We start from the raw sequence: 12690 nt of genomic DNA on the forward strand, positions 1-12690 counted from the left end.
CTCCATCACTGTTTACACTTCAGCCTCACAGACTATAAAGGCAATATTTAAAATTCAAGATTTTCCCATAATTCATATTTAAATATTAATAATAAATTAAACCTTTACTCAAGTCACCAATAAACAAAAATCTCCACGTTCCGAGGCAACTTCTCTGCTATTTTTTTTATTTTTTATTTTTTTTAAGTAGACGTGGTTTAATGTAATCCACTCACAGCCTCCTGTAACCAGCTGAAAGGTCTGTTATATAAAAACAGAGTTGCCCAGTTGATTTGCCTTCATTCACTTGTAGAGGACTTCCTGCTGTAACAGGTCTGAGTGGTCGCTCCTCTGCGCTGCAGGAAACTGCTGCAGTCTGCTGCTCTCTTCAGCTCGACTCACATGACATCAGACTCTGGAAATAAAACACATGGTAAGGCCAGCTTGATTCTCTTTTAGCGAAAATACCGTAAATAGATATTTTCAAACCTCCTATACAATTATTAGACGACTGCTGAGGAATCAGTTAATTCTGATAGCCTGCTGATATCATAAAGTTAGTCAGATCTCAAATTTAAATAATAGTTTCTCATGTGTTAAGTTGTATTATTATTATTTTTATTATTATTATTATTATTGTTGTTGTTGTTGCAACCTTTTTGAAAGCAGGCCGTAGTGTACAGTCTGTGTCTCAAAACAGTTTTTGGTCACCATCAGCATCAGCAGCCGAGACCCTCAAACACTGCATGCGTGCTGTTTAGTTCTTCAGAGATCTCTCTGTTTTGAGACACAGTCAGTCAAACTTCTCGGAACCGACCTGAGTTTGTGTTCAGAAACACTCTACATACTTTTTGTTAACCTAAATTATCTTTAACCCTAAAGTAGCTCATGCTGCTATGTCTTGTTTCATTATTTTTTGGTTACACTTTATTTTAAGATCCAATTCTTGCTATTAACAAACCATTAACTATGACGTATGCCTCAATAAACTCCTAATTTATTGCACATTGATAGTTAAGGTAGTTGTTAAGTTTAGGTATTGGGATGTAATATATGGTTATGCAGAATATGTGCTTTATAATAAGTACTAATAAACAGCAAATATGTTAACAATAGGCATGCTAATTAAGCAACTAGTTAATAGTGAGAATTGGTCCCCATACTAAATTGTTACCTTTTTTTTCTACACTGAATACCTTTCACACATTTCAACTTCCTTTCAAAATGATAATGTGCAATATTACACTTAGCCTAACCCTGAGTCACAATGCGCATTAAGAAAGTGAAATGTAGCCTGCTGTGAAAGACTATAAAGATGGGCTTTCCTCGTATCTTTTCACATCTTTTCAATAAATTGAGATCTGGATTTGTTTAGTGTATGCTATGCTTAGAGTAGAGAGAAATTAGACCAAAGTTTTGTGTGTCATAACAACAGAAAGGTTTATTGTGTACTGTAAGATATCATCATTTTGTTTATTGGTGCAGTTTATCAATGGACAAGCAATGACCATAGACTACAGCTGCTCTGATTAGTGGTCAACCATGGGTTTTTCTGATTTTTAAAACTAGATTTTAGTGATAATCTTATGCCTCGATTGAAGACGTCTCACCGAAATTCTGATGAGACTATAAAAAAAGTGGTCTCTTAAATTAAGAACGATAACCTTAGTGTGATTTTAAAGCATGAATGATATAATTGTTTGGATTGTGGCTGGAACAGTTAAGACAAAGCTTTCATTTTTCTTTTGTCACTGACACGGGTTGTGTTTTTAGCAAAGCATGCAGCTGATTGGTTCACTTTTGACTGTCATCTCTATGACAACCACTGCTGAATGATGTGCTTTGCAAAGGTGTGTGGTTTGAGGCACTTCCTGTGCCTCACTATTGTTCTGAATCTGCTGCTCACTTCTTAAACAGTTCATGACAGTTCATTATCTACCCCGCAACGTGTGATGTCTTAGAGTTATTCTTTCAAAACACAACGCAGATTGACAGATGCATGCTAAATCCTTGAAAATTATGTATGCACTCCACATTTTAGGAAGCGGGTAAACAAATTAGAGACATTCAAAGCTCAGTCCAAATCAGGGTACGGGATGCTGTGATGGCACCGTGTGGTCTGAGGTCTATTATAGTCCATTCTGTCGACACCACAGCGATGGCATACTTCTGCTAAAAACTTCTGCCTCCCACAACTGATTTTGATCAATGCCTATTTTTGAACGATCAACTATGTATTCTATTACAGTTAAGTCCTAACTTAACTAAGTTAATCTCTGTCGAAAACATCTGTGGCCCTGCTGTCGAGTACCACAGAAAATCATTACGACCCGTCACAGAGTTTGTAAAGACAAACAAAATAGCAAAACATGAATGTGATTACGATAAAGGCTAAAGGCAGTCTACACTTTTGGTTTAAGATGGTGTTTAAACAAAGAAACAACAATTTAGAGTGAAACAGCTTTGAATAATCAAGGATTCAGAAATGATTGCCCACTGTCAGTAGTGTAGCGATGTATGAAGTATTGCTCACTTTATGTGAAATTACAGGTAATGCAGATTCCTACCGAAATTAATGGATCTGATGTCAATCAAACAGGAAAAATCATTTTGGAGAATTTTTTTTTTATATATATATATATATACCTCAGAAAAACACTGATGAATTGTTCACAAGAAGACTAAGAATGTATATTAAAAAAGTAATAAAGTATAATAAGTGCAAAGAGCTTAATGTATTTTGAACCTTAAATGTTTTCTTCTGTGTGTCCATCTATCTGTTCTTCACAGTTCTTCTGTAGTAGTTACTCAAGTCAGACACTGAAATGTGATGTTTGTTGGATGCTTTTTTTTTTCTTGAAAGTTCACACCTGCTTTGTAGCTTGTAGCCTGCATGCACACTTTTTTGGTAATACTGTGTGATATAGCACCCACACAAGGTCAAATGTTATTTAGATGGATGTTTATGTGACAGAAGCCATCAGAGCTACAACAGTGTCATGTACTGTTTGTCCCAGTTTCTCTCAATAGAAACACAGCACGAGCCAGCACCAAACATGACATCAAAACATCTAACTGCAAATGATTAACTCTGAACAGACATTTCCTTCACCGTGTTCACCTACTACTGATTGAAGCATATTCCTTTTACATATATTTCATTTTGATTAGCTGAGAATGCTTGACAATAATACTATCCAGAGTAAAAACTGTCACACTGCTAGAATGTTAACTTATAAAAAAGAAAAAAAAAATGAAATAAAATATACAGTAAAAAGGCAAGTGTAATTTAACTTTACTGTAAAACATATGGTAGCAACATTTTAAATATTAGTGATATCCAGTTAAATAAAAAAAACATGTTTCATAAACTTAAAAAGTGTTAATATATTACTAAAATATGTGTGTTATCTTTATAATATGTTGGCAACCACCTTAAAAACACAGGCGATGAAGAGAAAGCCACATGATTAATCAGAGTTCATCACAAGTAGTTTTTTCACTGTAAGTTATAAGATGGCTGGCAGTAACAGTATTTTACTGTAAAAATGTCTGAAATGTCACAATAGATCTATTACAGTTTTCACTATACGGAGAAAGGCAACTTAACGTTAACCAGTTAACAGGTTTTTACATTTACATAGCTCAGATTAGAATTGATTGTATTTCTTTACAGGAGGAAAATTTGGATGTCAAGGCCCTCCGGGCCAAATTTCACGCTCAGTTAGAAATGGCAGCTTCTGGAGGTGGGTCCGCAGTCAAACCTCATACGGTTGGTGCGCTGCCAGAGTCTCTAACCAATGGAGCTCTCCGAAACAAGACTACGGCTGTGCCTCCGAGACCAGTCTTTCCTCTGAACACTCACAGTGAACCAGAGATGTTTCATTCGGGTCCCCAGGGAGTCTTCCCAAGACCTCCTCCCTCTCATCGTTTGGGAGCCCAGGAGAGTCCTAAAACGCCCCCTACGGAGGTCAACGTGCCGAGCAGAGTCAAGCTGGCAGGAGAACTTCTTCAGCGCAAGATACATCAACAGCCCAGCGACATGAAAGTTTCTTCAGCGTTCAAACCACCGCTGCCGAGCCAGAGGAGCGTGTCGGAGGTAGTACCGCTGAGAAAGCCGCTTCCCAATGTAGGGCCGCGACCCTCGAAACCAAAACGCCCTCCGTATGTAAACCTGGATCATTTCCAAAAAAAAGCCCCTGTCGTTCTTCCCAAAAGAAACACAGATCTCCAAAGTTCTAAAGGTTGGTAGCCAAACAGATCCCTTTTCAGTCTGCAGACAAATCAGTAATAAAAATACATCACTCATCAATAAATATTTGCAATTATATGACCTAATGACCTAAACAGGAATTTATAATGTCTACTCTTGTTCACAGACTTTTTCCATGCAATGTTAGGTGAGACGTGTGTACATGACAAGAATTAACAGAAACATGTTTAATTCAGTATTTATGGTGTATTTTGTGTAGGACCAGCACGGCCACCAAACAAACCCAGCCTGCTGACATCATCGTTTTCAGAATTGTGAGTAATACGTGGCTGTCTATAAATAGTTGGCAAAGTTTGGAAGAGAAACCGTAACACAAATGTGTCGGTTTTTCCACGTCTGATCTGTATCTCTAAATTATAAAGAGGAATCATTCTGAATCGCAACGAAAAACATCTTGCATTCTGTTGTATCGCTTTGTACATGCATCTTACAGTGCGATCTTTTACCCTGGAAGTATGTGGGTGTAATGCATGCACTGTGGCATTTCCTGACTCTTTTTGTAGATTCTTATGAAGCGGCTCAGATAGCATGCATTGTGTGGCGTAATGGTTATTTTTAATTGCTGCTGTTGGGTATGTTTGCTGTTATTCAACTAGCTCTCATTTCCATGTGTTGTGTGGATCAGAAACGTGGACCACCAAGAGGACTATGATGACATCAGCGCACTCCCACCACCTCCGCCCACACCTCCCAAGCCAAGAGGTAAACGTGAATATAGTTTTCACCCGGTGGGTTATAAAGCAGATGGAAAAATCTTGTAGATTTACACTGAGCAACCCAGCCTTATCTGAAGATCAGAATATCATAGAGACGTGAGGGAGGGCTTTTTAACTCATGCCTGTTGGAAACCACATAGCAATGAGCTAAATAAAAACCACAAAGCAGTGCCCTGGTGACCATTCACAGCAACCTAGCACTATGATGGACTTTGCTTGGGCAATGTCACCCTGGACCACAAAACCAGTCGTGCATATTGCTAATCACAAATTAAGTTTTGATATATTTACAGTAGGAAATATCTAAATGGAACATGATCTTTACTTAATATCCTAATGATATTTGGCATAAAAGGAAAATGGATAATTTTGACGCCTTACAATGTATTGTTGGCTATTGCTACAAATATACGCCTGCGACTTGTGACTGGTTTTGTGGTACAGGGTCATATATAATCTAGCATTTGTTTCAAATGTTTTTTTCTTTTTTTATATGAAGCATACTTGTTACCATAAAAAAACATTCACTGATACTACAGCATGTTTGTCTTCTCATATTGCAGACTCATGGACTGACGGTTTCCCTTCTCAGCATGAGGTCGGTCTGTTGGGTTAATTTTGTGTTTATGTGTTTCAGAACAAGTGAAAGAGAGGATGTATGTTTAAGGGTCGGTGGTTACAGTCCTGTGATGTGCTTATCATGTGTTCTAATGTGTTTTTTTTTATTATTGCGTTGTAGGACAGCGATCAAGAAATCTATGAAGACCCAGACAGGTAAGTCGTATCAATGTTCATTTACGATGCAACGTTCCCTTCCCAGTCCACCCAAACCACTGTTAAAACTAAACTGCAACAATGGCTTGTTCAGAAATGTACATGATTATGATACCCCTAAACATGAGCACATTAACACTACATAGCTTGCTCTATAATAACTTGCTCTTTTGTTGATTTTGATTGCTTCCATTGTCCTTATTTGTAAGTTGCTTTGGATAAAAGCATCTGCTAAATAACTAAATGTGATGTAAATGTATAATAACTATTTGTTATTTGCATATATGGTACCTAGAAACATGATACATTGATACTTTATCAGTTTTTAGAGGATACTAGTTTAGCCATAACAAGTGTGTAAGCTTATTTCTCCTATTTTTCATTTAGAAATGTAACCTAACACTCACTTAAACTGTTAATCTTTATCATTTAATAAAAATGTTATACATAATCTTCTTTGCAAATATAAAAATGTATGTACTGTGCATTATAACGTGATGCTAAATTAATTTGTAGCATTTAAAACTATTTTAGTTTTTAGTGTTTTATTTTTAAATTTCCACTATACTTTTCAAAAGTTGGGGGCCAGTAAGATTTTTTCTTTTTAAATGCATTAATAATTTTATTTACCAAGGATGCATTAAATTAATGAAGTTACAATGAAGAGATTTACAATTTTAAAATTTACAGTTTAAAAAAATCTAATTCAAATAAATGCTGTTCATTTTAACTTTTTATTCTTGAAAAAATACTGAAATAATGTATCAGTTTATGCAAAAAATTAAATAAGCTAGATAATAATAATAAAGAGGAAAGAAAAGCATAAATGTTTGTAACATTGATAATAATAATTTTTTTGAGTGTGGCAAATCAGCAGGTATTAATTACATTTTAACAAATATTAAAATACAAAATAGTTATTTTAAAGTGTGATCTTTCACAATATTGCTGTTTTTACTGTTTTTTCATCAAATAAATTTTCCTTGATGAGTATATACCAAACTTTTGAAATGTAGTGTATTTAGACAAAATAGTTTAGAATTTTAAATTTGTGAATTTATGGGTTATTGGCTATAAGATAAAATTAACTACTGGCTTGTTTTTATCGGCTATATTTTTACTATCTGTGCATAGAAGTCTAAAAAGTACTGTATCAAAATACTGTAGCAGCAAAATGGAATTATAAGTACAATAAATCAAATAATCTTTTCATTATGTATCAGTTAATGGAATAAAATCTCTCTTGTTATATCCATATGTTGTAGCCACAGCCTGCAGAAGTATCCCTTATATTATAATATCTTTAAATGAACAGGGACTGTTAAACTCTACAAACAGCAGTGTGAACATTCATGAGAATTTTTCTTTTTGGATTCCACTGAAGAAAGAAAGTCACTCTGGTTCCTTTAATTTCAACTGTATTTCTGTATGTTGCAGACCTGTTCATGTTGAGAGGAAAGTATTGAAAGAGACTAAAAAGACAGAGCTGGACAAGAAAGAACTGAAGGAAAAGCAGAAGCTGGAAAATGAGTATAGAAAAAAATTTAAGGTACCCTTTTGTATATGCTGAAGCTAAAAAAAGGCTATCGTAAATGTGGTTCTATGTGTTTTTGCCTGATTCCTACATTAACATGTAAATAATTGTGTTTGCGTGCATAGCTGAATGGACCTATTGAGGTGATCCACATGGCTCGTGTGAGAGAGGACTGGCAGGGCGGTAAGAATGACCTGACGGTGCGACAGGGCGAGAACGTGGAGATCATCCGCGTCAACAACAACCCTGAGGGGAAATGGCTGGCGCGAAACCTGAGGGGCAACAGTAAGTCAAATACGCTCAAGTTCTAACTGTGACATGCTGTCGATTACCACAGAAAGTCGTTTTGACTAGTTCCTCAGTTTCGGAAGAAAAACAAATCAGGTTTACAACAATGCACTTACGACAGACGTCTATGATGCAAGACATTCAGCAGAGGAAGTGATGTCAGCTTTCTGATTTAAATCAGAAATATTCTGCTTGTTTTCATCATTTCAGAAGTGAGGGAGAAAGAATATCAATTATATACCAAGTTATCAATTCTATTCTATTCTATTCTACAGTCCACGGTTCTGTAAAGAAATAAAGTCACTTAAACCACACTATTGGAAAGAGGTTATGAAATTGAACTTAGAAATATGCCACAGTAAGGAGACCTTATCAGTAGAACAATAACATACAGTACAATATATTTTTATGGTTATTTAGTTTCATTTAGGTTTGAGTGACTTTTTTAATTTCTTTTTTTTTTTACGCTCTTTATAACTTTTTTTTTCAATATTGTCTGGCTTTAATATTAATATTGTTTTATGGCCACTTCCATTTTCTCAATCCAAGTCCTCCCCCTACATTTTCTTCTTTTTTGATAATCCATTTCACTTGAATGTATGTCAAAATATGGAATTAAGGATCTGTCACTACTTGGATTTCATCACCATCCAAATCCCTGCCCCATGTATTTTTTATTTTTCCATAATCTGTTTCAATCAGATGCATGGCACAATATAGAAATATCTGTCCCTGCTTCTATAACATTGCAACTTCAACTTATATTAAAGCATATTGTAACCCAGAATATTCCTATGAAGTCTATAGCAGCACAATACCAACTTTGCTTGATGTTTTCTTAAAGGGATAGTTCACCCAAAAAATTTAATTACTCACGCTCATGTCCTTCAAAACCTATAAAATCTTTGTTCATCTTCATAACACAAATTAAGATATTTTGATGAAATCCAAGAGCTTTCTGACCCTCCATAGACAGCAATGCAACTACCACATTCAAGGCCCAGAAAGGTAGTAAAGACATTGTTAAAATAGTGTCAGTCGACCTGCGTTAGTAAATTGTTGAATAAAGTAGTATTTTTTATTTCTTTGCGCACAAAAGGTATTTTAAGGTATATAAGACTATTTTAAAAATGTTTTTACTACCTTTCTGGGCCTTGAGGTAGTTGCATTGCTGTCTATGGAGGGACAGAAAGCTCTTGGATTTCATCAAAAATATCTTAATTTGTGTTTTGAAGATGAATGAAGGTCTTACAGGTTTTAAAAGACATGAAGGTGAGTAATTAATGACTACATTTAAATTTTTGGGTGAACTATCCCTTTAAGAAAATGTCAAGCAAAGTTGTTATTGTGCTGCTATAGACTTTATAGGAATATTCTGGGTTAGAGTATGCTTTAATATGAGTTGAATTTGCAATGTAATGGAAGCAGAGACAGATATTTCCATCTTGTGCCAATTACCGAATTTTCATTTTTGAGTGAACTACCCCTTTAACGAGGATATAAAACAACAGTATTCAGAAAGTTAATAAATATGTGTTTACTGTTGCAGTCGGCTACATCAGTAACTCCTGTGTGGATGTGGATTATGAAGAAGTGAAGCGGAAAATCCGTGAAGCCACATCCTCCTACCACCCTTCTGCAATCCGGCCCATCAACCCAGAAGTATACGATGATATCGGCTCCAACGACCAGCTGGACAGGTGAGACCCCAAGCCTCATGTTGAGGGCATTTTTTTAATGATTTTAAAAGTTTGAGCTCACATTGTGTTTTTTTTCTGTTTTCAGCAGTTTTCACAGTGATGGTGAGTAAACCTATACCGACTTTTTCATTTTCCGAGAGGTGATTTTTCTGCACTGGACTGATAAGTATGTGCTCTGCTTCTCTCAGATTTATATGATGACGTGGACCGTGAAGAGTTTCCTCCTCCTCCCCCAGAGATCAGGTGCCTCTCGTCTTTCTCCTCATTTCTTCTTTCTTTTTTTTTATAACCAGAGTAACCAATATTTTATTTTACACAAATGAAAATGAGGCTATGAGGGATCAGAAGTACAGTCTGTTTAGTGTGCTGTGAACTTTAGTGTTGATCACTGAGCTACAAAATACAAATATAAAACTTGTTAAGGGCATAGAACATCACTGCCTCATTTTCATTCATTTTATGTCAAATTAAATATAACCTGACTAAAGGTGCGTGTTTGCTGTGTTAACCAACAGAAAGCCCATTGGTTTAAAAGTGATCTCTGAGTGATTGATGCTTCATACGTATAGCATTGACAGCAGACAATGGACCTTGTTTGCCCACAACATTTTGCTGAAATAACACTAATGTTACTAAACCTTAAAGGGATACTCCACCCCAAAATGAAACTTTTGTCATTAATCACTTACCCCCATGTCGTTCCAAACCTGTAAAAGCTTTGTTCGTCTTCGGAGCACGATTTAAGATATTTTGGATGAAAACCAGGAGGCCTGTGACTGTCCCATAGACTGCCAAGTAAATAACAGTGTAAAGGTCCAGAAAAGGTATGAAAGTCGTCGTCAGAATACTCCATCTGCCATCAGACGTGCAATCTGGGTTTTATGAAGATAAAGGTGTCTTTTTGTAAGCGAAGAAAACAAAAATAACGACTTTATTCAATATTTCCTTTGTCAACAGTCTCCTCTGTGTCTCTCCATATCACTGTATGCTGTGTAAGCTCTTCTGTGTCATCCGTGCCACACGGATGTGCTGTTTCTACGTGTATTTAGCTTTGATTTGAAAGAAAAAAGCACATCCTTGACACTGTTATTTATTTGGCAGTCTATGGGACAGTCTCAAGCCTCCCGGTTTTCATCCAAAATATCTTAAATTGTGTTTCAAAGACGAACGAAGCTTTTATGGGTTTGGAACGACATGGGGGTAAGTGATTAATGACAAAATTTTCATTTTGGGGTGGAGTATCCCTTTAAGGTTATGTGTGTTTAAAACCCAACAATCACAGCAATAATGTAAATTTTCTTTTATTTTCTATTTTCGTCTTATATTGTCCATACAAAAAGCTGCTGAAGTGTCTCTCTTCAGCTTCATGCGCTTTGAACAAATGACAAACCTTCATATTTGAACTGTGTGTTAATGGATAACTACCTGCAAACTACCACAGAGAAAAAGAGGGCTTTGTTTTAGCTTTCCTAACCTGGAGATTTTCTGCATTGATCATTAATCATGTAATGATCAAAATAGTATTTTCAAGCAGTAAAGATGTATATCTTAATGTTTGACTTCAGAACAAAATTGTAATCATTTACAATCTTTTTTTTCTCGAAATGAACATCACACCATGAATGGTATTTTATTTCTTTTTTTTTTCTTTTTCTGTGCACTGTAGTGAGCACCATATATGTGAGAATTAATACCATATGGTTTTGTTTAGCCACGATCCCATAAAGATCAAGCAGCGGGAGAAAGATGAGAAAGATTTTCGAAAGAAGTTTAAGGTGAATCTGTCTTACTTTTGTTCATTTGTATTTTACAGATTAGCTTTGATTATTGTTGATCATTACCATGAGAAGATGTCTGATATCCTAAATTGTAGTAAAAATATGAAATAAATGAAAATATGTAACAGTTTGAAGGGCCCATCCGAGTTCTGTACACCATGATGGTGGATCCTAATGCCAATCTGAAGAAGGGTGGGAGCAAGTACCTGGATGTGGTCCGTGAAGAGATTCTGGATGTTATACAGGAGACCAGCAAGAAGCATGTTCTTTGCCGTAATACACAGGGCAAATGTGAGTCACACACACCCCCTGCTGGAACACATGTGCTATTGAAGCTTTGGCTTTTTTCCTCAGTTATTAAAACCCAGAGCACTGAGAAATAAATATCTCCTTTAATCAGTTTTAAATATACGTGTTAAAGTAGTATAAGTAAAAACAGAAGTATACAATTATTTATCAGTATTATTAATCATATGCTTTTTTTTCATTGCACAGTTGGATATGTACCTTTGAATTACCTTATGCATGAGTATGTATTCATTTTAATTTTTAATTTAAATACAGTAATACAAGTAATTCATATTTGCTTAAATGTTATCAAATCCTCTTCTTCCATTTTCAGTGAGAATGATGTTTATGATGACATTGATACTGCTTCAGGTACACACACACACACACACACACACACACACACACACACACACACACACACACACACACACACACACATAATCTATTTTTATGGTTTTATCCCATCAAAAGAGTTTTTTTTATTATTATTATTATTTGTATTGTATTTGTATTATGATAGCAGATTTGATTAATTGTTTGTTTGTTTGTTTACTGGCAGATATATATGACAATGATGACAGCTGACCTGCTTGAAGATGATGGTCAGTGTTTTCACCTGAGAAAGCAAAAAGAGACAGAACACCACCGAATGAGTGACTGACATGGTTTGAAGATGTTTGCTTTAGGAAAACTAGAGCTCAAATCTTTGTATATTGTAGAAATAAGTATTACGGAACATTATAATTATTCTAAGTTTTCTGATTGAAAGAATATTTTGTAAAGAATTTGACAATTGTAATTATCATAGTGATGTTTTTATGTTAGATTTTTTACTGTCATATTTTTTTTTCTTTTTTTTTTTGTTACATATATGACAATCCAAATCTGTTCAAATGAAAAATAATTGTTTGCTTGTTTGTTTTATCTCTGAGGTTTGCTATTTACTTTTAAACGCACTTTGTGAATAATGATGCTAGTCTTTTTTTAATTTTTAATTTAATTTTTTTTTACAAACACTTCAAATGCAAAGCCACAGCCTACAGCAGTAGAGTGTTTTCTTTGCCAGCACACCCAACTATGACTGGCAGGTGCAGTAGACACCTTGATGACGTCACAACTGCACTGAAATCGGCTCTTGACTGTTTAGGTCTGACGTGAAAATGAATCATTTCCTGTACGAAGTCTACTCAGCTAACGCAAGACTGTTGTCAAAAATATGAATTTTAAACTAGTTTAGAAAAAAACAAGCCTTTTATTTGTTTAATATGTCAGGTTGTTTACATTTATTAGGCTACATTAAATAGATATGACTCAATACTCAAATAATCTTCACATCTTTTGAAGTGAATAACTAGTC

At 35.3% G+C, this 12690-nt stretch overlaps 1 protein-coding gene across 2 annotated transcripts; it reads left to right on the forward strand.

Annotated features, from left to right (window-relative positions):
- The first annotated feature begins 273 nt into the window (after positions 1 to 273).
- Positions 274 to 12304, forward strand: LOC109099019 (FYN-binding protein 1-like). Of its 2 annotated transcripts, none has more exons than XM_042733686.1 (16): positions 274 to 412; positions 3656 to 4223; positions 4452 to 4506; positions 4878 to 4954; positions 5532 to 5566; positions 5708 to 5742; positions 7180 to 7291; positions 7402 to 7561; positions 9114 to 9264; positions 9350 to 9366; positions 9453 to 9507; positions 10976 to 11039; positions 11171 to 11333; positions 11538 to 11571; positions 11665 to 11702; positions 11893 to 12304. In XM_042733686.1, the coding sequence occupies exons 1-16, from the start codon at positions 410 to 412 to the stop codon at positions 11916 to 11918; spliced, it is 1593 nt and encodes a 530-aa protein (XP_042589620.1). In that variant the 5' UTR covers positions 274 to 409; the 3' UTR covers positions 11919 to 12304. The 2 variants fall into 2 exon arrangements, with proteins under 2 accessions (XP_042589620.1, XP_042589621.1); XM_042733687.1 differs by having other exon boundaries at positions 9353 to 9366.
- Positions 12305 to 12690: the final 386 nt, after the last annotated feature.

Source organism: Cyprinus carpio, chromosome B11 (assembly GCF_018340385.1).
Source record: "Cyprinus carpio isolate SPL01 chromosome B11, ASM1834038v1, whole genome shotgun sequence".
Classification (NCBI taxonomy): Eukaryota; Metazoa; Chordata; class Actinopteri; order Cypriniformes; family Cyprinidae; genus Cyprinus; species Cyprinus carpio.

What these genes read in the sequence shown, in the direction of transcription:
- LOC109099019 (XM_042733686.1), top strand. An exon ending in TTGAATTACCTTATGCATGA is followed by an intron (nt 11,572 to 11,664) that starts GTATGTATTCAT and finishes TTCCATTTTCAG; the next exon opens with TGAGAATGATGTTTATGATG. An exon ending in TGACATTGATACTGCTTCAG is followed by an intron (nt 11,703 to 11,892) that starts GTACACACACAC and finishes GTTTACTGGCAG; the next exon opens with ATATATATGACAATGATGAC.